The sequence below is a fragment of the Catharus ustulatus genome, chromosome 5 (assembly GCF_009819885.2).
Source record: "Catharus ustulatus isolate bCatUst1 chromosome 5, bCatUst1.pri.v2, whole genome shotgun sequence".
Classification (NCBI taxonomy): domain Eukaryota; kingdom Metazoa; phylum Chordata; class Aves; order Passeriformes; family Turdidae; genus Catharus; species Catharus ustulatus.
This window is the reverse complement of record NC_046225.1, coordinates 1,166,750-1,191,439: the sequence shown is the minus strand read 5'-3', so window position 1 is coordinate 1,191,439 and position 24,690 is coordinate 1,166,750. Positions and strand designations below refer to the sequence as shown.

Here is a 24,690-nt window from a genome sequence, read left to right as displayed (position 1 = left end):
AGGCCACCAGTGGCAGCATGTTTTTTTCCTATTTCCTTTTCTCCCTGACAAACAGGCAATTATTATTTGGGCAGCCCGACTTGAAATACATTTCAGCCATCCATAGTGAGGGATGGCCTAGTGTTAGTGTGCTGTAATTATATCATCAAAAGGCTTATCAACAGGTCCCTCCCAAGCAGTTCCTGGAGCCCTGAACTCTTTCATTTGCTGCCCTCAGATTTTTGTCAGGGGCACAACCTGAGCAAAGAAGCGCAGAGGAGTAAATTGGGCACCAATGGACTCAAACCTATTCAAAGGCTAGAAGGACTTAGGAAGAAACTGAGCCAGTCCAACTGTTCAGCACCTCGGATCCTTCCTTATCCACCCAACAGGACACACATCCTTTCCCTCCTAAATTCCTGTACCTAAGAAATGGAAGAGGAGGAGAGACCCATCCAGGTTCAGCCTCAAAGACTGGATGAACTGAGCAGCAGCATTACATTGTACTGAACTTGCAGGTTAGAAACATGATCCATCCAGGGAACAGCCAGCTGCCAAGCATTCCTTCCTCATCTCGCTCTTGCCTGCCACTCCTCTCCTGCAGAGATATTTCCTTCTCCCTGGTACAGTTAGGAGGCCTCTGCAACAGGTTTTCCTCAGCCCTCCTTGGCACAGGGCTGTCCCTGGTACACACCAAGGCACAGAGCACTGCCAGCCAGCACCCACACTGTAAACCAGGTGACAAAAGCCACTGCACACTTCAACCACCACTAAAAAGTCATGGACTCGAGAGTCCCATGTGGACAGACCACCAGTGGAACACCAAGCGGAGCACACAGAGAAGATGCACATTTCCTGAGCACCAGGAGTAATGTGTCACAGGCAGAAGAGAGACATAGCAGCCAGAATCCAGGCACTTCCCAAGCCATTGGGTAACAGTTCTTGAAACTCTTCAAACACAAACAGAACACAATAACATCATCTAGTATCCCATAAAATTGAGAAAAGGAAACCTTGCACACATCCATTTGAGTCAATCACCCAAAACCACAAAAGCCTAGGTTAATTTCCTGGCTTAGCCTAATTATTTTAATTTCTCTAAAACCAAAGCAAGGGACAGCATTCTGAACCAAATCCTACATGCTGGGAACTTGTGCACATCACAGATCTTGGCAGAATGTGGTGCTCAACCCACAGGTCCTGCCAGAAATAACTCAGCTAATGAGAACCCTGCTCCTAGGAAAGATGCTTTTTCCATGCATCATGAATGGGATGCTCACTAACCTGACAGTTTTACAGACATTCCAGCAATGGAAGGAACAGGTGAGCAGGATGTGGAAGGCAACAGGACATAACAGACTAAAAAGTTTACTAGGGAAAAAACCTAAAAGAGATGGTGGAGGGAAACAAATTTTAAGTTCTGCTAAAAGAAAAACACCAAGAGTTTAAGAGCTACAGATGAATTAAAAAACAATCAAATACTTCTCCAAGGATAAAAATGGTAGCTGGCATCAGGGAAAGTGATGATCCTGCCTTGCCTCTGGGAGTAAATACCTATGTATGGCCCACGTGCACATGAGACCCGGCCCCACTCGTAGCTGCAAACAAGATGGTGAAGTGTGCTGTATTTCCAACACACACACACACACAGCTGCTGCAGTGCCAAAAAGGGGAGCTAGAGATAGAAAACTCCCAAATGCAGTTTTATATACCTCAGCATAGAAAAAGGATGTTTTACCTCCAAGTTTAATGACACAAAAGTCTGTTGCAAAGAATTAAAAAGAAAAATGCAACTTACCTTGCCAAGTCCTAATTTATGGGTTTGTAGAGATAAACTCAACTGAAGCTTTCCACTTGATAAACTTTGGTTGCATTCAGTACCCAAATGACCGACGATTTCTGATGCTGTTTGTTTAGTCACAGGTGCAACATCTCCTCAGAATCCAAACAACAAAGCAACGTGTTCCCTTGGGCAGGCAGCACAACAGGCCATGTCTCTGTGCACGTGCAAGCCAGAAATGGTGCAGACACTTTGATTTATTTACTGCCCAGTTATGACCAGCCTTAAGAATCCTCTACCATGTGATGCTTAATAAAGGCTACAGATCTCAACTGGATTAGGATTACTCAAGGGATTATGAACGAGAAACACAGCATGTTGGCCTCTCTCATCCTAGGAGTCAGCTCTTAGACACTTTCAAACCACCCTCTGCTAAATGCAAACTTCTGGAGGAAAGATAATTCAAGGTCTCACCCCTTCTTTGTGTCAGGCTGAAAAAGTGTTTGGGATTTTGTAGCTGGGCAATCTCTAGTGCAGAAAGGAAGGGAGGTGGAAAAAGCAAGGATAATTTACCTCATTTTATTACTTCACAATTGCAGGGCTTGAGAAAGCAGGAAAATCACTGCTCTTTCCAGTCTTTAAAAACTGTACACACATAGCAGAGGAAATCTCCAACAGAAATATGATCAGCAAGCTATTGAAACAACTACAAATAAGCTTCCTTTTTTAAAAAAACCATGTTCATAAAGTCATAGAATACCAGGCTAGAGAAACACCTTCAGGATGTTTTGGCTCAATGTTTCTTGGCAAAAATTCCCACAAAGCATCCAAGCCTACCTACCACTGCTACATTTTACCACTGCTACATTTTAATGCTTCCAGCATTAAGATAGTTTTATTTGAAGTATTAACAATCACATCTCTGCATTTTTATCCAATTTCAGTTCTTATCACAAGTACCCTAGCTACTCACAGGTTAGATTATCTAAGTTGTAAAAGATATCCCTTACCAATTCATCAGTATTTAAATGTTTAGCTTGTCATTCAGCTAAGACCAGGAAGTTATGCATATTTTGGTTAGCAGAAAAGCATTTGAGGTAGCAGAAAAACTTTATTTTATTGGCAGTCAGCACTCTGGAGTGCTGGTTACCACAGAAAACACAAGGCTTTCAAGGAAGTCATTTATAAGGGAAGAAAAAAAATCTACATTCCTCACTTGTTTAAACCTCATAACCCCAAACAACTGCCAAGCCACAAACACAGCAGTAGGAGCAAATTGTTTCCTGAATATTCATGGGTACTAACAACATATTCCAGATTGTTTGTACACATTGAAACAAACACATTTGGCCAGATTTATATACCAGAGCATCTGGGCACACCCTGCCAGAGGATAATCAGCCTAATGCTGCAGAGGTCAGGATGAGTACACAAAGCCACACCTGTAAGGATCCTGGAGCTGTGGGTGGCTGTTATTTAAAGAAAACCTGGTGGGATCACAAATCAGTGCTGCCACTGTGAATTAAAGCAATGGCATTCTGGACTCTCAGAGATAGTGATCATTTTTAATCTTCCTCCAGGAACTCCTCTTCAAATTTCTCATCTGGCTGCTGTACATGGCTGTGGGTCTCAAGTGGGTCAAGGCAGAGCTTGCAGCACTTTTATCCAGGCAGGAGGAGAGGATGCAGGTAAGTAGGTTATGAGACTCAGCACAAGGAGATAAAGGGCCCTCAGCTCCAGAAGGTGCTCTCAGAGCAGCTTGCATAACAAAACCAATGCACAGATACCACAGCCAGCATGGCAGGATCTGCAAGTGCTGCTCTGTCACCTTCACACAGGTGACATTTTATCCACTGAGGAAGGACACTTCCCAGCTTCACTCAAAGGTACCCACAGGTCTTGACTCTTCATATCCCTCAGTATTTTTCGAGCACACCTAAGTGGCTAAACTCAATGTACAGTCACAGCACAACCTGACAAAAACCCCACTGCTCTGCACCGTAAAACAATGTCAGCTTTTCTGCAGGTAACTTGATCTGAATGCACAAAAACAAATGCAACCGTTTTTTAACCTCACTGCTACCCAGCACAACCTCCTCCTCTTGTGCATTGCCACAACTGCTGAAACAGCTCCTGATTTCTGATAAATAAAACACCTGTAGTCTACAGCTGTGCATGCTGCTGACTGCTGCAGCTGCCCCTGCTAGGCCCAGGATCAACAACTCCTCATAGCTGAGGGAAAAGGATCATAGAAGTAACCTCACAAGCCCTCATACATCAAGCTATCAGCTGAATATTTTTATTTCATTATATAAATGTTTATTATAATAAATTATTATTAATTAAAATAAATAATAGACACAGGTTATATAAATTACAAAATGTATTTATTAGTCAGCACAGAAGTACATTGCAGTTGCACAAATCTTACCAAAAGTAATACAAGCCATTTTTACCCAGCAACATATACTAGAAAATTCCAACTTGCATTACAGGTCAATAACAGGATCAGGTGCAACACTTGAAGAGTTAACAATTCACTGGTTCCTGAATGGTTCACATCATTCACAAATCAAAGCCACTGTATTGCTCCCAGGAGTGACTTTAAAAGCATGTTAGTCTTGCACAGCTTCAGCTTCTCACTCTGTGTGTGAAAAAAAAAATAGGCAAGAGAGCACAGGTTTGTCCAGAGTTAAGTGAAAAACAAGTTCTACACAATCTCTTGAAAGAATTACTCCTGCTAAAATCAGATCTGACAGAATTGCTGTAAATAGAATAGCAATAGGGGTTTTTTGAAACTCTTTAAACTGGAACACAGCTTCTTATGCTCTTGCCAAGGCCTTGCGACCAGTTTCTTGGCACACAAATTCTCATCTCTCTGAAGCTGTACCACAAAGTGCCTTGTGAGCTCGAGAACTTGGACTTATCCTGCACATTCACAGGACAAAGCCCCCCTCTCAGATCAAAACTAAGATCATCTCCAAGAGTTTCCCTAGCAGAGTCAGTATTTAGATCCCTCTAAAACAAGGGAAGGTGTTTATCCAAGGGCAATAGCCAAGCAGAGTCAGGAATTCAGACTGCAATGCTTGGTCCCTCAGTGACTCTGCAGCTGCAATGGTTGTGTCAGTACAGGTGCCACTTACACCTCTGCCACTTGCACCTCCTCACTCCTCAGTTCTCATCCACGTCTGGTACCGGTCTGGGAACGCAGCACTCATCACTGTGGTGTACACTGTGTTACTGGCAGGCAAAGAGCAACAGTGAGTGACATCCCAAAGCCAGCAAGGGTCATTCAGCTACCTAGCAAAGCAGCAGGACAAATTTTTGTGGAAACAAAATACTCTGCTTAGGTACAGAAGGATTAGGAAAAGAGACTGATCAAATTAAAGACCGTTGGCACTAATTTTTAGTGTTCTTTACCCCACACAGCACAACAGAGGAACAGTATTAAACAACTGGTACTGTATCTATGTCACAGCTGTCAGAAACCTCTTCCTTTCCCCTTTCCTCACATTGACAAGGCAGAGGAGAGGTAGAAGAAGCCACTGCCAAGCTCCAATGACAATGACTGATGCAGAGAATATACCCATAACATAATCATAAGCTGCAAAAGTACAATTTCTGGAGCAGCACAGAACTGAAATGTATCTCCTGGAAACCCAGTAAATGGTATCTAAAAGCTTTATCCCACTTTATTACACATAATCAGAACATGCAGAAAAAGCTGCTGTCAGTGTTAACACCAACCCAAAAGCAGGCAAAGGAACCAGTGTGACACCCAGCTGCTCCTCTAAAGGAGTAATTTGTTTCACTACTCCAGAGCCATTTCCCATTATCAGACTGAGCCCAAACAAGTGCAGTTCCCTAAATGAAGTGGTAAAGGAATGGTGTTGTGGAAGTGAAAATAGAGGGTCATGAGCACAAGCCAATATCTAAGCTGGGAAGCATGACTCAGACACATAAGGAAGATGCTAAGAAGTTTGTGGTGTACTTTCAAGTGGCCTGAGGCACAGATCAATGTCTCAATCTAATACTTACTTGTTCAAGACTGGCTTCACTGACAACACCTGTACAAAAAGTTTCAAGAGTTGTCATTTGGGTAGGAAGAGGGAAATAAAGGCTATTTAGAAACAGCAGTAGGATGAAGTTATAAAAGGAATAACAAAGTCAAGGACTTCTCCCCTCTTTTAAACATCAGACCCTTTTACAGAAGTACTTTCAAAAAAGCCCCCTGAAGCATTCCAAGTCCCAAAGCTCACCATGTCTAACACTAAGTGCCTGTTCTTAAAATAAGAAACTGCACCAAGATGATGGGATTCACCTCCTGCACTTTCCACCTGAACTGGTCAGCTGTTAAAAAACACCTAAATAGGAGTCCAGAAGCATTTGGAACAACTTTCAGTCTTCAACACCCCTAGAGACAGCTGTGCAGTAAACCTTGTTCCCCACAATAAAGCACAGCTTTTACACCCCTGATAAAACAGCACTTGTGCTTTGTGAAAGAACTGAAAGAGCAATTCACAAGGCAAAAATTTGAGAAATACCTTGAAGAGTGTGTCAAAGTTGATGTTGTGCTGTCCAGTAGCATTGAGAGCTTTGATGGCTGCAGTTCTGTGGGAAAGCAACACTATCAATTAAACACACTTGTCTGTTCCAAAGGCTACAAAGCACCAACACAAGCACATTCTTACCAAAGGCCTTAACACTGAAATGCCTGCTTTAGTATAAAATAACTCCAAGTTGTGTGACTGGATCTTATCTCACAGTGTTGAAGTTCCTGTTACCAGTCCATTGAGTTCAATCCAAGAAGGAACCTGCCAGTCCCCTTTTGCACACTACACATCCTAAAAATCCCATGTAAGCACCTTCCTAGTACCATCCAACACTTTGGCACTGTCAATCTAAGTCATTTAGCATCTGCTAAATGTTGTTTTCTGAGCAAGTTTTTGGTCTATGCACTATCTCTGCAATTTCTCATTATTTATGCTAAACACTGTCTCACACCCTTTCCTCTGGCACCTGAATATTGCTCTGCACTGTACATGTTCCCTTCAAGGGGGCATCACAGGGCCTGAATGAGCTGCCTGCTCTAGGAGAAAACACCTGCTCACACCTCCAGCCACTTCCAAAACACACTTTGCCTCCCCACAGAGCTTGCAGCCCATTCACCTGCGATCATCACAAGGGGGAGGGGTAGTCCAATGGTCATAGTTGGTCTCCACACGAAACCACCTGTAAGAAGCAAACAAATGCTGGATCAGTAGGCAAAGCATCAAGTCCAACAAACTCCCTCAAAAGGCATTCCCTACACTTGCTGCAAGCCCAAGGGCCCCATGCTGGTAGATGGAACAGCCTTTAGTATCAACTGTGGAACACAGGAATGGGCTGGGTGAGCTCTCATCTCCTGCCATAACCACGACCAAGAGATGCCCCTGATCTCCCAAGGAAGTTGTGCCACTAAGGCAGTCACTCCAAAGGCAATGTGAGAAGCAGAAAGGAAGGATTTTTTTCCTACTTACTCTCCCTGTAAGGGATCAAGAGGCCAGAGATCAGCTGGCCCTCTTCTATTCCTCGTGATGACCATGCCTTCTTTGGGTGAGACACCTCCCACAATATAGTAAACTTCAGCAATGATGGGAATGCTAGCCAGTCTGAGAACAGCAGCCTGGAAGTCCCGTGCTTCGCTCAGGGTCTGACACAAAAAGGAGATGACAGTGAGGTCAAGCACACAAACAAGCACTGGGACATCCTCAAAAGAACAAAGGTGAAAATGGTAATTAACTCTGAAGTGCTACTTGAAAATATTATCAATACAGCAACACAAAAAATAGCACAAAATAACCCCTGGCACAGGTATTCACCATCTTAGAGTACAGCTGTCATAACTGGTTACAAGTCACAGCTAGCTGAAACACTCCCTAGGAAGGAAGTCTTGGCACAGCTTCTCCAGGACCTTTGGCACTGGACATTGCCCTCCAGAATTGCCTCATTACTGAACACAGGCTCCACACCTAGTTTCTCCTCAGAAATCCACTTGCTTATCAAGTTGCTAAGTCTTCTGTGCCACTGATTCTAATTTACTAATGTTTAAGGACAAATGTGACAGAACTGTGAAATGTAGGAACAAGTCAGTGCACTTACATCTCGCACAAGCCAGCTGACAGGGTAATTCCTGTTGAGGAAAGCAGCTATAGCATTTTCCCACCAGCTACCACCTTCTGTGGAGAAAAGAAAATTGCTATACATGGAATTTATACACAGTGAGACAGGGTAGGTGCCAATCAGCACAAAGTACCAACACTTTACAGGAGAAATGCCAACAAGGAGCACAGCCTTCAGGTGAAACATATCAACAACATAATTCCAACTGACAGTCAGCCACAACAGCTGGACTAACACCCCTGCTTTCCAGAAAGCATCTCAGACCTGTCATGACAGAAGTGATAATAATCACCTCACTCATCTTACTGAAATATTAAAATCAGACTAATTCCACAGAAATAATAAAACATCTAAAAAAGAGGTAATAGCATTTGTGTTACTGAGAAAAATAAGCAAAGTGCAAAAACCAGAAGGCTGAGTTTATTATTATTTAAACACTCCCACTTTGCAAAATACTGACAAACAAAAAATCAGTCTGCTTACCACTAATTTAGTTATCCTGCTTCCCACTCATTTCCCTCAATTTCTAGTTCAGTTGGAATGAACTGAAAACAGCTTTCACTTGAGATAAACCAGCAGCAGCCCATGGACAGGACTGCAGTACATGTGGAGTGAACAGAGGATGTGGAGAGACATAGGACTTTGGTATACAAGATTTCCTCCATCAGGCCTTTCAACAGACTCAAACACTTAACACTTGCCTTTAAGCTGAACTAAAAGCAGTTTGCTCCAATAACTGGAGCCCAGGGCACTCCAGTTTCAAAAGAATTAACTATCTACTCTGGAACCAGAAGCAGTGTGCATGTAAACTATGGGAAGAATTTAGTGAATCCAACAAGGCAGCATCAAGAAAACAAACAGGAAGCATGAGGGGCAAGTGTTCCATAGCAGAATCCCTCCTCAGAGATAATCTACAGCACATACAGTGAATGTTGTTTGCATAGCTAAAGAGCTGAAGAACAGAATGTTCAAAATGGAAAAGAAAAATGCTTATCACCATCAGAAGGGAAAAGTAAACATTTTACATGTTGGTTCTGAGAATACATTATAGTCATCAATAAAGAACAACACAGTACCAGCTTCTTTAGAGGAATAAAGGGGAAAGAAATGGAGGAGACAACTTCCCAAGCTTTGAGTCAGACACAAGTGTCATGGCTTGTGAAACTGAAGCCCTGAGGAACAAGGAAGGCAGTGACCTTTCTGTGCCTTCCCCACTGCTACAAGTTTTAGTTCTCAGCAGTGCCATCTCTGCACTCTGCTCCACTGATCTTGCTCACCAGCCTGTCTGGTGTCTCCAGGCATTCCCCCAAGCCCTGCTGCCTTTGCCCTAGATCTTCCCTTCCTCTTTCCAACTGCCTTATGAGGCCAGACAGCCATGGAACACAGCAGAACCAGGAAAGCAGCCCCTTCTTTGCTGTCCAAACTGCATCTTGCTATCTCAGCCCCATCTCTGCCACCTCCAATGGCATCTCTTGACCAGACCACCTCTGTTACAGCCTTTCCCCATCCTGTAATGCTTTCAGCTCAGGTGACACTGCTGACAAATGCCTCCTCCTACACAGCAGCCAAAACCAGGCACGTGTGTTTTCACTCCCTGAGGGCAAGGCAAGGCATTCCTCTTCAACCTTACCCTCACTGTTCCCTGGGAGAGGAAAAGGCCAGGGCAGGCAGAACAACAAAACCAATACACAATACCTACTGTGGCAGCCATTCCCTTTACCTCGTTCATTTCCAGAGATGGTGAACTTGTGTGGACTTTGCCCAGTCCATAAGCCCACATAACCAAGAAATGTGGTGCCTTGGTACGCAACCTGAAACCAGGAGGAGAGCAGTTGAGCATTCCAGAGCAGAACACAGTTGGAACCTGCAGCCTGGACTTCTTTTTATAGCTTTCATATCTGTATTACTATAGCCCTCTGTGCCTTCAGTTACAAAAAAACATGCCAAGTGAATTATGAAGGGACTCAAACTGACAGCATTCAGTTGTTTGGGATCACCAACAGCTACAAGACTTTCACTCAGGTTACACTGCCAAGCCACAAACAGCACCTTGTCCATTTACAAAATGGACTTAGGAATATTGAAAAAGTAAGACTCACAAAACTGCACTAGCAACTAATTGTTTTTGGTAATCTTTGTCTAAAACCACACTTATTGGTCAGAGAAATTCATAAGGTCTAAAGAAAAAAAGCCTTAGAATTGGTTACTACCAAAAGTGATCTCTTTACCATATTCCCTATCATCTCTTTTCTTTTTTAGCATCTTGACATTTCCTTCTTTCAGCATCTCTCAGAAATCATATTTTCTAGACTAAGTTGCTCTACTTTTTGTAGCCCATCATCATAAAATGGAGGTCCAGAACAGAAAGAAAATCAGCATTCATCTCACACTCCTGTAGCATAATTGTGCTGCTCTAACAATCCAGTGTATTTGGGATGGAACCCCTTTGCTACATCAAACCCTCCATCTCAGCAGCTATAGGGCTGTCCCACGTTTCACAGATCACCACCCAGCCACACCAACCCCACATTGTACCTGGCCACCCTTTAGAAACTGCACATCCACTGTGATCTTGCTCAATATATCGACATAGTCATAATCCAGGTTCCGACCGTGGTAAATGTTCCCTTTGTCATCCTGAGCCACAATGCTGGTACAGAACCTGCAAACAGAGCAGGGCAGGCAATGACTGAGGGCACAGCTCTGGCACTGCTTGGAGTATTCCAGCTGCCAGAGCTCAGCCTTCCAGGAGAAACTGAGCTGATGCTCTGCTAAATGCTTTATTAACATCACCATACAATGAGGAGTCCAGTACCACACCACAGTAGGTCAGAAAATACAGGGTAGCAGGAAGCAGCACTTCCACTTGGGAAAAGCAATTATTTCATTTCCCTTTTGGAAGTCATAATGAAAAGCTGACATCTAAAAGCATCCAGAAAGTGTTGCACTTTCTGCATTTAATTCAGATAATTTCACTTCCATTTGGACTCTTGATAATTTTAATCAAGAGTAGGTAAGTTCAAATTAAGCGCCATCAATGAAATTAAAAACCACTGGTTCAGGTATCAGCCATTCCAATAACAGACTATTCTCTAGAACAGGAAAAGTGCTCAAACTCCTTGTGCAACAAGTTAAGTTTCATTAAAACAGCTTTTTTTGTGGAATATACTGTATAGCAGGGAATTCACTTTTAGTTTTGAGTTGGCCATTTCAGTGATGCATAACTCTGCCTGTCAAAAATATGGAGGTAAAAAATTCTTCACCTAAGTAGGTTATTCCCAGTTGATGTAGGTTTTCTAGCATCCAAACTGAGAAACTGAGCTTCAGGGGCCTCACCAGGGTGAAGCATGGCAAGTATCCTCTGTGAAACACTAAACCAGCCAGCACTTCAGTGTATCGTATTCAGTATTAGTCCTTACTAAAAAAAGGCCATAAACTGAGTACTACACATAATGAAAAAAAATCCAAATGGAAACAAGGAGCCACATGCCTTGATATTTGCTAAAATAAATATGGAGAAATACTTTAGCCTCCCCAGAGAAAACACCAAGTGTTGATTAGTCTCCTGCACACGTTTCTAGGGCAGAAACAATAAAACTGAGTATTTTTTCACCGAGATTTTGTTTGCTGCCATAAACACACTACAGTCATTTCCCACTGTTCAAATCATGAATTATCTTACGCAGCCAGTGAACTCTCATCCAGAAAGTAGTCAAGTGGTAACTTCCTCTCAGACAAATGAGAAAGCAACTAATTATTCTAGTCTCCTTTTGAGCAATTTTTAAGTAACAGGGAACATTACATCATCTTCAAACATAAGTGATCTGTACTTTTGGATGGGCATACTTACCAGCAAAAATGATTTCTGGATTTTAATACTTGTATATACGTGTACACGCACAAAACCATGACAGACAGCTGCTGCTTGTGCTTGCCCATAGAAAACACAACTGTTTCTCGTTCCGTTCAGCATTCAGCCTGCCGAAAGGGAACGGGACCTGCCGGCTGAACAGACCCAGCGATTTCAGAAGGAACAGCGCAGGTCACCCCCACGTGCCTTGTGCTGCGCTGAACTGAAGCTCCCCACACCTGCAGCACACCGTGTAAGTACCCCACACTCACGCGGTGGATTCGTAGGCGAAGTTCAGCAGGAGTCCATCCCCGAGATCCACTCCCAGCGCTTTGCACATCCCCGCAATCTCTCCCGCGAAGGGCTGCGGCATGAACGCCTCCAGCTGTGCGGCTATGGGCTGGATGACCTGGTGAACCCATCCGGGCACCCTCTCGCTGTAAGACACACGGCGGGGTTAGCGGGGAGCGGCTCGCAGCGGGTCCCGCACCCTGCCCGTCCCCTCCCGTCCCGGCCGCACGCACTCGATGATCCGGCGGACAGCGGCGCGCAGGAAGGCGGGCTCGAAGTGCCGCAGCACGGGCAGCCAGCGCTGCTCGGCAGGGCTGTCCAGGCTCACATTGCAGCGCAGGGGGGCCGCCGCCCCCGCCGCCCCGCACAGCAGCGCCAGCAGCGCCCACGGCCCGCAGCCCATGGCGCACCGTGCAGCGGCTGCGGCGCCCCGGGGCCAGCCCGGCCTTCCCTTCCCCGAGCCGCGGGGCCCGCCCCGGGGCGGCACCGCCCGCCCGCAGCCTGCCCGGGACACGGGACACTCGGGACACGGCACCGGGAACGGGCATTGCTGACACAGCAGGCTGTAAACAAGGGAGAAAGGGGGAGACGGGAGACCAGACACTTGTCCTCAAACGCGGGGACAAACAAGTAGCGCTCCCTTTCAGTGTCAGAGGTTATCCTTGCTGGACATATGCACAACAGGGGGAACGGCTCAGCTGTTGGGCAGAAAAAGCGCCGCCAGCAGTAGAACTGTGGTTTACAGACTGCCCCAGCCTCTGGCTCCAGCCCCTGCTCCACACTCCATCCCCACAGCACTCCATCCCCACAGCTACACGTGCTCCTTCTCCACCCGAGAGCTCACTGCTGTCCTTGCCCAGTACCATCCCTGCCCTTCCCTCAGCAGGAACATACAATTCGGCTAAAACACAGAAAGCCGTAAAAAAAAAAAAAATACTACTTAGTCCTTCACTCCCTTAAGCTTCTGTCAAGTTTTTTTCTCCTCTAGGAAGCAGGGTGACAACAAAACAAACAAAAGAAAATCCATACAATAAAGTACTGAAGTTATTACAAACACATATTTAACAAATAGCTAAGCAAATTCCCACATGGAATATGAATGTTAATCTGGCTTCCTAAAAAGAAAGGAAAAAAGCACCCCACCAATGCATTTCCATTATATTGTGCATGTGCCACCTGTTTCTGCACCACAGAGAAATCCATTTCTAACACATCTGGAAAAAGGACAGTACAAATAACTCCCTCAAGTTATAAATACTTCATCAACTCCGTTGAAACAGGTGGCATGGGAAGGTACAAAGAACCCATTAATGGGCCCAACAGAGGTCAAAAGTAAAGCACAAATTCAACTTAGACAAAGAACCCAGATGTACACATGATTCTTACATGTACTTGCCAAGAAACACTGGCAAGTCCTAGCAGAAGGCACACCACTATAGGAAAACATTCCTTTTTTTTCTCTGGCATGTAATGCTATTTTTGTATTTAAATAGCAACAAAAAACAGATGTCCCAAAAAACGAATTTTATTTTTCTTTTCTTAGTAAGCCATAATGAATTGTTCTTCCCCACAACTCTTGAATTTATTTTACCTGCATCTCAGGTGAATTTGGTATTATTAAATTAGTTAGAGCCAGCTGCTTGGACAACAGCTCACTCTGTCTGCAGTCACTCTCCTAAGGCAGGCACAGACACTATATCCACATGCTTTATAGACTGGCCAGAATATTCTTCTTCCTTTCTCTTGCTTAGTCATTAATTGCCTCAAGTAGAATTCTTATCATACAGTTGTATATTTTAATACTTACACATACAAACCCCACTGTAAGTAAATTACATTAAATAAAAATAAAATTGCTTTCTTCCCCAGAACACTTTAAAAACAAATTTAGGTTCTCCAAGGATTAAGGCCTCTGTCCTATTGATGCAGTACAAATCAGCTTGCAAGAGTTCCATTTGCATTTCTGAACAGATCAGAGCTAAATCCATAAGGCACCAGAGCCCTCCTTTCCCTCAGGGTGATGGTGGGTGGAAATAAGCATCTTCAGGGTGACTTCTTCAAGGGTGATGAAACTCTCTCCAGCATTTATTTTAGCAGCTGTTTTCTCTTTTTCAGCAGTGCATCTCTGAGAGCCAGCTAACCACAAAACAAGAGGGGAATATTCAGGTAAGGAACAGAAAACACCACACACCACCATTACCACATCAGAACTCTTGTCATTTCTTTAACCTCTGATGAAAGCTCAAACTGGGAGCAGCATTGCAAATGCTAACAATTACAGTGGCACAAACACTGGCTTTATTTACCTAAACTCCACAGGACAATTAAAGAGCTGGGCATTACCAAATCCTATGCAACAAAGATTACAACAAACTACTCTAGTGCCTCATTTAAAACAGAAAAGATGAAGCAAGTTACAGGTCAGCTGAGAGGTAAGTAAAATGGGTGTTTTGTGACAAAACTACTTTTCAAGGGGGGAGGAGGAATTTTTACAAGTGCCATTATCACCCTAAAGAGATATTATGGTGCTTCAGACATGTTTCTATCAAGTAAGGGAGCTAGCTCTGGATTATAGCAAGCAGGCCATTTATCTTACCACCAAAAATGCAGCACCATGCAGCTATGAGCCTGCAACCCACTCAAAACACTTCTGGTTAACAGACTGGTGCTATACCTAACACTCATGGGGAAAATGTATTAATAAATGCTGTTTAGCCATTACATTTGAATTTAAAACATCAATGAGGACAAAACCCTTCAAGACATCTTTTTAAAATAGCTAAGCCAAGTGTTAGTATAAACAACAGCTTCCTCAAAGTGCCTGGATTGTTCATTTGCAGCCTATTTTGTGTGTTTTGAGAGCTGGTTTCAATGCTGTCAGCCTTAACTGAGGTGAGGCAGTGATGTCAAATACACATGTACAGAGGATACTAGTCCACATCCTCCTGCTCAACAGAACAACTTCAGATATTTCCTACTCAGTCTACTAATAGTTCCTGTCTTGCCCTTCCTAAGTCAAGAAATTGGAGACAAATATCATTTGGATAACATGCATGATCCTGGAAACAATACAGAGTTCAAGCAGCATGTAAACACTTGCACAAAACACAGTCTGGGAAAAAACAAACAACTGGACCACTGGATTATTCTACAAACCAGGGGCTCCACCACTGAGAACTGCATTAGTGTGAAACTACTGTTTCACTGAATTAATTTTTTTTCTGAACAGCTGAGTCTGTGATAGAAGAGTACCAAGAGAAAGGTCAGAGACTATGGAGAGTGAACCACAGTCTGGGGCAGGACTCAAGCTTTCTCTGAGCTCCAGCAGCAACACCTGAGGCCAGAGGGCAGGCAGCAGCACACCTGGGTCACAAGCTGCTGCTCACACTGCCCCATCCATGTCCCACATGGAACATTACCTGCTTCTCCCTAAAGGAGCGCTTGTTCTTGGTCCGGACACTGTGGCTGTATCTCATCATCATGAAGTTCTTGTTCTTCTGCTTTTCTTTGTTGGAAGAGCTGGCAAATGGGTTGATTTTGGTTTTCTTTTTCACAAATTCTTTTCTGTCTGTTTTTCCAGCCTAGAATAGACAGTGCAATAGAGCAACAGGGGGTCATTTTCCTTCACCTGCCATCAACATTCCCTGCCTGATGCTAACAGGATCTATGGCAGTAACAAATCTGGGTTCAGGATGACTGTGTTCATGTCTGTATTTATAAAGTCACAGTGACAATTGGGTCTGTTTCCATTTTCACAGTCACATGTGACCAGCAGGAGATTGTTTATTTGTTACAGCAAAGATGCAACAGCCAAGAACCAAACAAATCACCTCAAACCCACACAGCAGCTGGCATCTACCTTAGATATGCAGCCTCAGCATTTCCTCCTGTACAAGACAAACCCAAGCCCAGAAAGGACAGGATACAGAACATGCTAGTTCCTTACCTTTGCAGTTGCCAATCTGGTCTCCTTGTCTGACTTGGGCTTCTTATGCAGGCGTTCAATATCTCTGAGGGAAAGCAGCTCTCCCCTACACACAAACCCAGTAAGTGTCACCACACAAAACTTCAGCTAGCAAGGAAAACAAGCTGCCCTCTTCACCCTTGGTCTATCACCCATCTTAGGCCATTGTCTCACCATTCATTTAGACAAACACTTTTTGTTCCCTTCAGGCTGCTCCTTGTGTGGGATAGCCATTACAAAAGTCACCCACTTATTTTTCAAGTCCTATTTTTAATCAACAAGTTTAAGAAACACAGGAGCGATCACCAGGCAGCTACTGCTACAAAACCCCCCTCTCAGGCCTCCTGGTCTGAACAAGTCAAACAAACAGTCTCAGATCTTCCACAAGCTCCTCATGTCTTTTCCCCAGGTATAAGCAAACCCCCAGCCCAGGATCCATTCTAGGCTCTGGCTGTCACCAGGGAACACTGCTCAACAGCAGAGCTCTGTGCCCTGCTGCAATGAAGAGCTGCATCAGTAGAGGATAGGGAAAAGCACTCAAAGGCCATATCCTACCTGCCCTCCTCCTCCTCTTCATCATCTATTTCAATATATTTCCGCTTTGCAGCTTTGCCAGGTGCAGAAGCAAGCTCTTTGGAAAGCTGGGCAAGACGTATTTTCTTGAAGTCTTCCTGAGTTAGCAGCCTGCTTGTACTGACTGCTGCAGCTTTGGCTTTTCGTTCCTCCATGGGCATGCTTTTCACTTTTTCTGCCTTTGGAAAACAAAAAGGTACAAGAGAATCAGAGCTTTGCAAACCACTCCTGTGCCACAATCCATGACCCTTGCCTCCCAAATCCACATCATGAAACAGCAGTATTGGGAAATGCTACAACCAGATGCCAGGATTTTTCCCTGTCTCACATCCATAGTGTCTGAAGGGAGTGCATGCACACTAGACTTTGGGAGTACAAGCTCTCACCTGACTATCACAGCTCTGAAAGCACCAAGCCCTGAGAGAGCACTCCTCCTTCTCCCCTCCCACCCTAACAACATGTGTACTTGAGCAGCACTGCTGAGCAGCACTTCAGCCTCACTGCTTCAGGATAGCTTGCTCTGAAGGCCTGGGTAGGTATTTAAGAGCTGCTACATGGAGGTGAAGAGCAAGAGGATCTGGTCTGTGATGAACTAGACATAGAACAGACTGGTACTCACTACTTGCTGCTGCTCCTCATCTGAGGAGTGATGCACATCGATCCATTCTCCATCATCATTGTCCTCCTCCTCCTCACTCAGACTAGCACTCTCCCAGCCGTCTGTTTGGGGAACAAGTACAGAGCTGTTAACACAAACTCATCTTCACTGCCCACACTGGCAATAATTGATGCTTGGATCACCTGCTCTTGCTGCCTTTCATTTATTTCACCCACTTCCTAATTGCATTTTGCCCTGGGACAGGATCCATGCTATGCTCTGCAAAGCTCAGTTCTCATCTCCAGGGCAAGATCCTGAACACAGGATGCATTTGGGACAGCCTGAAGCACCACAGGAGTTAACAGACACTGATTATACTCCACAGTAATAGTGCTCCCCACTCCCAGCCACCTCAACCAAGAGGAGAAGTACTGTGGTTTATAGCTGGGTTAGTTAGGACAGTCTAAGCATTGCTTTCACTGCTGTGCTGGCTGATGTGAAGTTAGCAGCTTCAGCAAGCAAGCCCAGTGTTACAGTGATCACTACACAGCCTGTCCCATCAGGGCCTTCATTCCTCAGCATCTTCAAGGCACTCCCACTTCATGTACCAAACTCTGCCTTGCTTTTCAAGACTGTTCCATCTAAGGCAGGAGTTCCAGGGTGTGTAAAGCATTTACACAGGAACTGAATTAAATAAGCCAAATGTTATATCCAACTACTATTTGGGTGGTCTGTAATATCCCAAAGGTTTTACTTCAGAGAAACTGAACACAAAGTCCACAGCTATACTGCCTGTCCCTCTGCTGCCTCATCTCAGTGTGTATCATAGAAAGCAACACAGCACCAAACCCCCCTGAGAAACTGCACTTACTCAAGGATAGACATGAGCAAGCCAAGGAAACAAAATGCACAACCATCAGGTTCCATGTCCACATAAAATCATAGTGGCACTGATGCCCAAACCAGAATCTTTAAAGGAAAAATGCCAACCTTCTTCCTGGGTTTCTCCCTTTTCCTTTTGATCCTCAACCTCCAGTACTTCTGCTCCTGGAATGTAGTCTTTGGCATCCAGCTCTCCATATTCATGAATCCTGGCTTCCACTGAGGCCTCGGTAGGCTTACCCTGTGCATTAACACAACACTCATTGAGCAGGCTGCTACTGTAAAATCCACCAAGCCATGAAAACACCTAGAGGAACAGGTGTGGGTCCACAGACCTTTCCTTATTTCATGTGCCAGAGTTTACTCAGGTTGAAAGCATCTCAGAAAACGGGTGAACTTCAAAAGCATGATGAAACCATGAGTTAGATGAATATGAACTAACAAAATGTGGATAGCATACTATGTCCAAAGGCAGCAGAACACAGACTTGACTCCATCTTCTCAAGAGGATACTGACACCAATTCTCATCATTTTTGAGCATATCAGTTTTTAGTGAGTGCAAAACACATGAACTTCTTACCCTGAACTTCTTCTGCAGCATCTCTGGATTCAGAGAGCGGAACAGGTGTATCAGAGTTCTTGCAGACATCATCACATCTGCCCAGAAAAGGAGAGAGTCAGGAAAAAAAAAGCAGAACTCTGAGCAAACCAAAAGCCCACACAGATCATCAGCATTTACAGCCCACTCCTGTATTCTGAGGTTCTGGCTCCCTGTGATTTCTGTGGTATAAAACCCAGCACTTCCTCAGGGCTGACTCTTCTTAACCATCCCTTTCCTTGCTTTATTTCTGTCCATTAGCTCCCCTGCCATAACTACCCTTCACTGTTTTGTCTCCTGTGGCTACACACTCCAAATAGAGAGATGTAATCCAAACACTGAAAATGGTCTCAGCCCATAAAAACCAATTAGGACAGCACTGCCATGAAGGCTGTAACTGAAAACAACATAATACAGGAAAAAGAGGAGTTTAAAGTCATAGCCATGTAATACTTACTTTTATTTTTATGTGTCTTGTACTGAACAAGGTCTTGGAGCAGATCTTCAGTCATGGCTAAGGGACACCTCGCAGTGATTTCTTTTATTGCGTTGATTCTAAAAATATGGAAAATTATTTTCTCAACAGCAGTTGGGAGAAAGTGCCACTTACAGACTGAATTACCTGAAACTTGAAGAACCTTACACAGCATTTATACAACATTTGGTGTAAGAGGGGAAAAACATAAAATACTCCAAGCAAAAATACAGAAAGTTGAAGCTAACAAACTTTTAACTCAAACAGTTTCTTGTAAGTTGTTTAAAAAAAATAGATCTATTTTACCACATTTGAAGCCTGACATGACTCATACAATTCTGTACCCACCCCACAGTCATGACTTCCCCAGAATTCTTGTCTGTGACAAAGTTGTTGGCAATGGTCATCAACACTGACTGGATAATCTGAAAATAAGAAAAAAATGCTTATTTAATAAAAACTTAACACATTTAGATGCCATTAACAGACAAATCCTTTTTCATATAAACACACATCAGGACATGCCAGTACAGCCCACAAATATTTTCTAAACATGAATCTTCTTGCAGGAACTAAACCAAGCATCTTTCCCTCCCCCACCCTTTACAAAACAGAACTTGCAGAAATTGCTGCAATTACCATAAGCTTTTCCAAACAAACTGACCAATTCCCCTTCCCCCTCCCCAGACACACACTCAGCTGCATTTCCATGGTAGCCTGCTGCCCATTTAACATCCACCACAGGTGGAACACTGACCTCAGGTGGGACCAGCTGATGTGAAGCCTGTGCAGCAAACAGAAGAATCTTTGTCACTTCTGGAAGAAAAAACCCACATATATTGCTGCAGCTTGCTCCAGCCAACAAACACATCCCTTAAAACTCAACCTGCTCAGTCAGGCCCAGAACCAACCAGCCTGAGCTTCTTTGGGACAACTGTTTCTCCTCTCCCACCAAACATTAGGAACTCCTCTGGCCTCCACCCAGCCATAAAAGCCAGCTAAAGCCAAGGGAAATGCTCCACAACTGGAGTCAAGCAGCAGTAAAAGGAAGCAGCTTAGCTAGTCAGAATTAGGGACTCAGATTCCTTTTATTCCTTTGCTAGAGCTTCTCAAATCCTCAGGTAAGGAGCCCTGAGTGTCACAGCCTCCACACAAGTGCAAAGCACTTGGCACTTCTGGCAGTCACAGACTTGTACTTCCTTTGTCCCCACTGGACTTCTCCTGCTTCCCACCAAACCACTGCTGTCTGTCCCTTTTCACTGCCACTCCCATCAAAGGCCTGGACATGAGACATGAGGGATCAGCAGTACCTGGAGTAGCTACTTACCCCTCTGATGGGGCTGGAGGAACCTCTGAACAAAGGGGTAGAAATTAAAAAGAAAAAGCTGCAAGGCAAATTGTAACATATTATCTTCTTGTCTTTGAACCTGAGAGTACCTTCATAAGCTGACACAGGGTAAAACCATCTCATTTTCTTACTGGGCAGTCTGCACAAAACCCTCCAAGTGCAGGAGCTGCCAGTTTCCCTCTGACTGATAATTCCATGGGCAGCATGAGCAGCTTCCCAGGAAGGTCTTGGAAGCACTAAATTCTTTTCTTTATGCTCAGCTATCCCAGACCAATACCTTTCTCTAGGAGAGCTCACTTAATACCACAAAGTCTGTACCACTGTGCCATTCCATGAGTCCTGCTGGCAACTCCCTGACCATCCCTGTGCACTTTTAGACATACAGAAACATTAAATTTTATTTCCTAGAAGTTGCCCACACCCAAACCAGACTGGCTACCAACTGACCACCATAAAAGGATCCAAGGACACACCTCATGTATTCCAACAAGCCTGGATATTAGGTCCATGAGCATCATCTTCACTTCAAATCGCTCCTTGCAGTTCTCCAGCTGCTTCAGCAGTTTCTCAGCAAAGTCTGCAAGGAGCAAAAATGGATTTGCAGTAGAACAGAACAGCACAACACTGAACTCCAACAGGATCACAGTCAGAAGAGGCAGGTTGTTTTCTTATTTCAAAGGCTCAGTGCACTTGCACAGAAAAAAATTCAAGGTGACCAAAACGCTTATTCCAATGGGTTATTTTACTTCTCGTATGCCTAAAAGGCCTGCTGTGCACAGGTTCAGCAGAGGGAACTGGCAGATGGGCCCCAACACCATAAGCACTGGATCAGCACTGAAAACTAAACTTTTAGATATATTTTGGGGTGATCTCAGAAAATGACATGCCCAAGGTTCACTGGAATAGACAAAGACCACATCAAGTGCTGGTAGATTAACACAAATCGCACTAAGAGAGTTCACTGCACACTCACCTTGGGGATCATGAATCAAGTGAATGGCAGAGAAGTTGAACACCTCTGGCTTGCTCTTCTTTTTCTGCTTCTGCATGGAAGCAAAAGACATTTCTATGAGTAAAGTGCTTCAGTTTCAAGGCTGCTGTCAAAAGACTGCTGCCTCTTCAAGAAGATTTTAACAACTATCTCTGGATTTTAAAAACCACACCCATTTTCAACTACACAGCCTTATTTACCACCTGCAGCTAAACAAGAAGGGCAACAACTGGACTTGTGTACCAGAAGCATGAAGCCAAGAAGATGGGAAGTCAGGGAGCCCTCTCCTCACCTTGAGCACCTTCATGGCTTTCTCCAGTTTCTTCTTGCGCTTGGTGGTTTTCTTGTTGGTGGCGTAGCGCATCATCAGATCCCTGGCTGTGGGGCCATCATCCTTGGGGAAGGACCACAACACTCAGCTAACCCAGGCTCCACATGGCAAGCCCAAAAACAAACTAGCAGTATTTTTCAATGCCACATACTCTGAGAACTATCTTAACTGTCAGAACACATCAGCATCTAGAAAGATAAGAGCTCTGAGCGTTTCTCTGTTAACAGACAGCAAAGACATCCTGCCAGCACTTGGGGCCAGCTGTCAGACACTGAAACTGTGAGCCACAGAAACATCTGGAGACAGCTAAACAGGACACTGAGTAGCACAGAGGCAGACAGACTGGCAGAGCCAGCCAGAGTCAAGATCAAGACGACAGAACCAATAACAGACCTGAAAAACAAATAAGGAAATACTTGATCACAGCACCCACCTCAGACTCTGACTCGCTGTCCTGTTTTTCATCCTCATCCTTCCCAAGGAAGAACTTCAAACCAGCAACTAACACCTAAAAAAATAAAGTGAGTTCATATGGGACAAGCTGACAAAATTTACAGCCACACTTTAAGATGCGCAAAGACTTAGTAAGTTTTTTTTATAGGCATGGATCTCAGCAAAAAATAAAGTTACAGCCTGAAAGCCAAGATAACATCCAGTGTATCAGTGATTTCTGTTCTCACCTTGGTCACTTTGGAAAAGCAGGCAGTTGTGATGACATTGACTGTTTTGGCATCATTCCTGGAAAAAAAACAAACCATATCTTTTATTTCAGCAAATATTTAAGTAACTAATTTCACACAAGGCATTTTTTCTCAGCTAAGCTCCATGGTACAAGTTACAACTCCACTGGGCTACAATTATGAAATCTAAGTCACCATCCCCTACATCATGTTTTGGACTACATGCCACAAATGGTGCCCCCACAATAAAGGGCAAACCAACATAAACCTGCCAGACCCACCAAATATTCCTTCTGTAAAGCTCTATCATCACATCCAGAGATATCTTGGCAGCAGTGGGATTACTGTCTCTCAACATTGTGTACATGAAGTTCTGCAGCGCCTAAAAATGAAGTGGAAAACATTTTTAGAGGTCTTCAACAGCAGGAGGTCAGTTCAAAGTACAGGTGAAATCCAAAGCACCTACCGTGTTCACTTTATTGTTCTTGTGCTTAGCATTGACGTTCTTGATGTCCGTCACAATGTGAGTGTACAAGGTCTGCAAAGGAGAGGTGACAGGGAGCAAAACACACAGAGGCAACCCTGCCCAAGCACCAGGATGGGGCCCAGCTGATCCCCTCTGGGAACACCACTGAGTTACAGCAGGAAAAAGAACAGAAAGGCGTCCTCTGAAGACCCATGTATTTAAAAACTATACTGAATTTACAGTACACCAAGGCAGGACAACGAACAGCATCAAATACTGCTTCAAATCCTGCCCCTGCTCCACTCAGGCCTGTTCTGACAGCCAGGCTTTTCACCTGCAGACAACCAAACTGCTCAATCCCACACAGGACAAGCCTACAACCTGCAGCAAGGTGTTTACAGCAGCAGAACTCCATTACTAGTCCAACACTGCTGAAACAGCTGAGCTATTTTAAACTCTATTTCCCCAACCCAGCAGAGAACAGCTGCCTATTCTGGCATGTTGGAATCTGGTCACAACGCACTGGAAATGCAGATGTGTGTCAGCACACCTTACCTTCCGTAGCAGTTTATCGTGACACCGCAGCAGCTGAAAGAACAGCTCCAGCAAACTCGTGGGGTGTATTAGGTTCTTGTTTCTCAGCAGGATCAGAGCCTTGCAGAAGGTCTGTAAGAGAACCCGGATTTCACATTGCTCTGCAGCTCCTCTCTATCGGCAAGCTCTCAGCTCACACAAAAGGCAGGGCAGCCCAGGGCGGGTCTCACCATGCGCAGCTCGGGGTCCAGGACCGTGTGGTGGTGGGAGAGCAGCTCCTTCAGCTGCTGCGGGAAGCTGGCCATGTGCTCGGGGTAGCAGTGGGCAACCTGCAAGGGACAGGGCAAGAGAAGGCGCCAGAGCACGCCTGGGGTTACCTCACAGGCCTGGCAGGGAGTACACACACAGCAAGTTTAATTCTTTGTACACGGTAAGCGTCACAGGGACTCACCTGCGCCAGGAACATCAGCAGTTCGGTCAGCTCCTTACTGGGCTTGTCCGGCTGGAAGGTGAAGATCTCCACATGGGACTGGTAGTGGTGGTACTGCTGCAGGAACTATTCACACAGAGAACAGCGGCAGCTGAGCAACACCCGCCCGTAGCCCCGCGCCCGACCCGCAGCCCGCCCCAACCACTCCCCCGGTGCGCACCTCCTCGGTGTAGGACGTGGGGTCGCGCTTGATGAGGTTCTGCAGCTGGGGCAGGTTACTGGGCAGCTTATTGCCCTGGCGGCCCGACATGGCTGCGGGCACCGGCACCGGGAGCGCACCACGCGAGCGCTCAGCTGGGCGCCGCCATGTTGGCCCGCCCCCGGCGGGGGCCGCCGAGGGACAAACCTGTGCGGGAGGCGCGCTCGGCACAGCGCCCCCCAGCGGCGGCCGAGGGACAAACCTGTGCGGGAGGCGCGCTCCGCACAGCGCCCCCCGGCGGCGGCCGCTCCCCGAGGCACCCTTGTACGTAACTACACAACTCACAAGGAGTCTTCAGCATCACTTGGAGAGCAAAAGGTAAGAGAAAAAATCTTTTACCAACTACATAGAGCAACTAGCACACAGGACAATATTCCCTATAGTGTCTTTAATGAAAAAAATCCAACTCTATGGGCTTTCATCAAAACTTTTACTTACTTAGATCCCTATACAAACTAACCTCTAACTTCTGTACTGAAGGGATTTATAAAATTACCC

At 44.9% G+C, this 24,690-nt stretch overlaps 2 protein-coding genes across 2 annotated transcripts; both read right to left on the bottom strand.

Annotated features, from left to right (window-relative positions):
* Positions 1–4,129: 4,129 nt before the first annotated feature.
* NAAA (N-acylethanolamine acid amidase) lies at positions 4,130–12,465 on the bottom strand. The gene is made up of 11 exons (XM_033061278.1): positions 12,296–12,465; positions 12,044–12,208; positions 10,457–10,583; positions 9,642–9,732; positions 7,901–7,977; positions 7,279–7,451; positions 6,929–6,991; positions 6,304–6,370; positions 5,798–5,826; positions 4,903–4,999; positions 4,130–4,403 (listed from the first exon to the last, which is right to left on the bottom strand). The coding sequence occupies exons 1-10, from the start codon at positions 12,463–12,465 to the stop codon at positions 4,924–4,926; spliced, it is 1,038 nt and encodes a 345-aa protein (XP_032917169.1). The 3' UTR covers positions 4,130–4,403; positions 4,903–4,923.
* An 840-nt stretch (positions 12,466–13,305) lies between these two features.
* Positions 13,306–24,309, bottom strand: SDAD1 (SDA1 domain containing 1). The gene is made up of 22 exons (XM_033060696.1): positions 24,154–24,309; positions 23,955–24,059; positions 23,734–23,832; positions 23,525–23,635; positions 22,970–23,041; positions 22,785–22,885; positions 22,504–22,561; positions 22,257–22,331; positions 21,785–21,886; positions 21,475–21,544; positions 20,975–21,078; positions 20,481–20,538; positions 19,911–19,969; positions 19,502–19,578; positions 19,136–19,233; positions 18,661–18,737; positions 18,188–18,320; positions 17,219–17,319; positions 16,582–16,778; positions 16,009–16,093; positions 15,482–15,643; positions 13,306–14,198 (listed from the first exon to the last, which is right to left on the bottom strand). The coding sequence occupies exons 1-22, from the start codon at positions 24,241–24,243 to the stop codon at positions 14,148–14,150; spliced, it is 2,085 nt and encodes a 694-aa protein (XP_032916587.1). The 5' UTR covers positions 24,244–24,309; the 3' UTR covers positions 13,306–14,147.
* Between the last annotated feature and the right edge of the window lie 381 nt (positions 24,310–24,690).

Bases quoted from the DNA above. Each gene is read 5' to 3' on its own strand.
- SDAD1 (XM_033060696.1), bottom strand. From the start codon at position 24,243: ATGTCGGGCCGCCAGGGCAATAAGCTGCCCAGTAACCTGCCCCAGCTG. The intron at 23,636-23,733 runs GTGAGACCCGCC...GTTCTCTTACAG, and splicing joins TGGACCCCGAGCTGCGCATG to ACCTTCTGCAAGGCTCTGAT. The intron at 19,234-19,501 runs GTGGGTACAGAA...CCATATTTTTAG, and splicing joins GGGGAAGTCATGACTGTGGG to AATCAACGCAATAAAAGAAA.
- NAAA (XM_033061278.1), bottom strand. From the start codon at position 12,465: ATGGGCTGCGGGCCGTGGGCGCTGCTGGCGCTGCTGTGCGGGGCGGCG. The intron at 10,584-12,043 runs GTGAGTGTGGGG...CTCTGTTTGCAG, and splicing joins TTCGCCTACGAATCCACCGC to GTTCTGTACCAGCATTGTGG. The intron at 7,978-9,641 runs GTAAAGGGAATG...TTTTCTCCACAG, and splicing joins CATCTCTGGAAATGAACGAG to AAGGTGGTAGCTGGTGGGAA.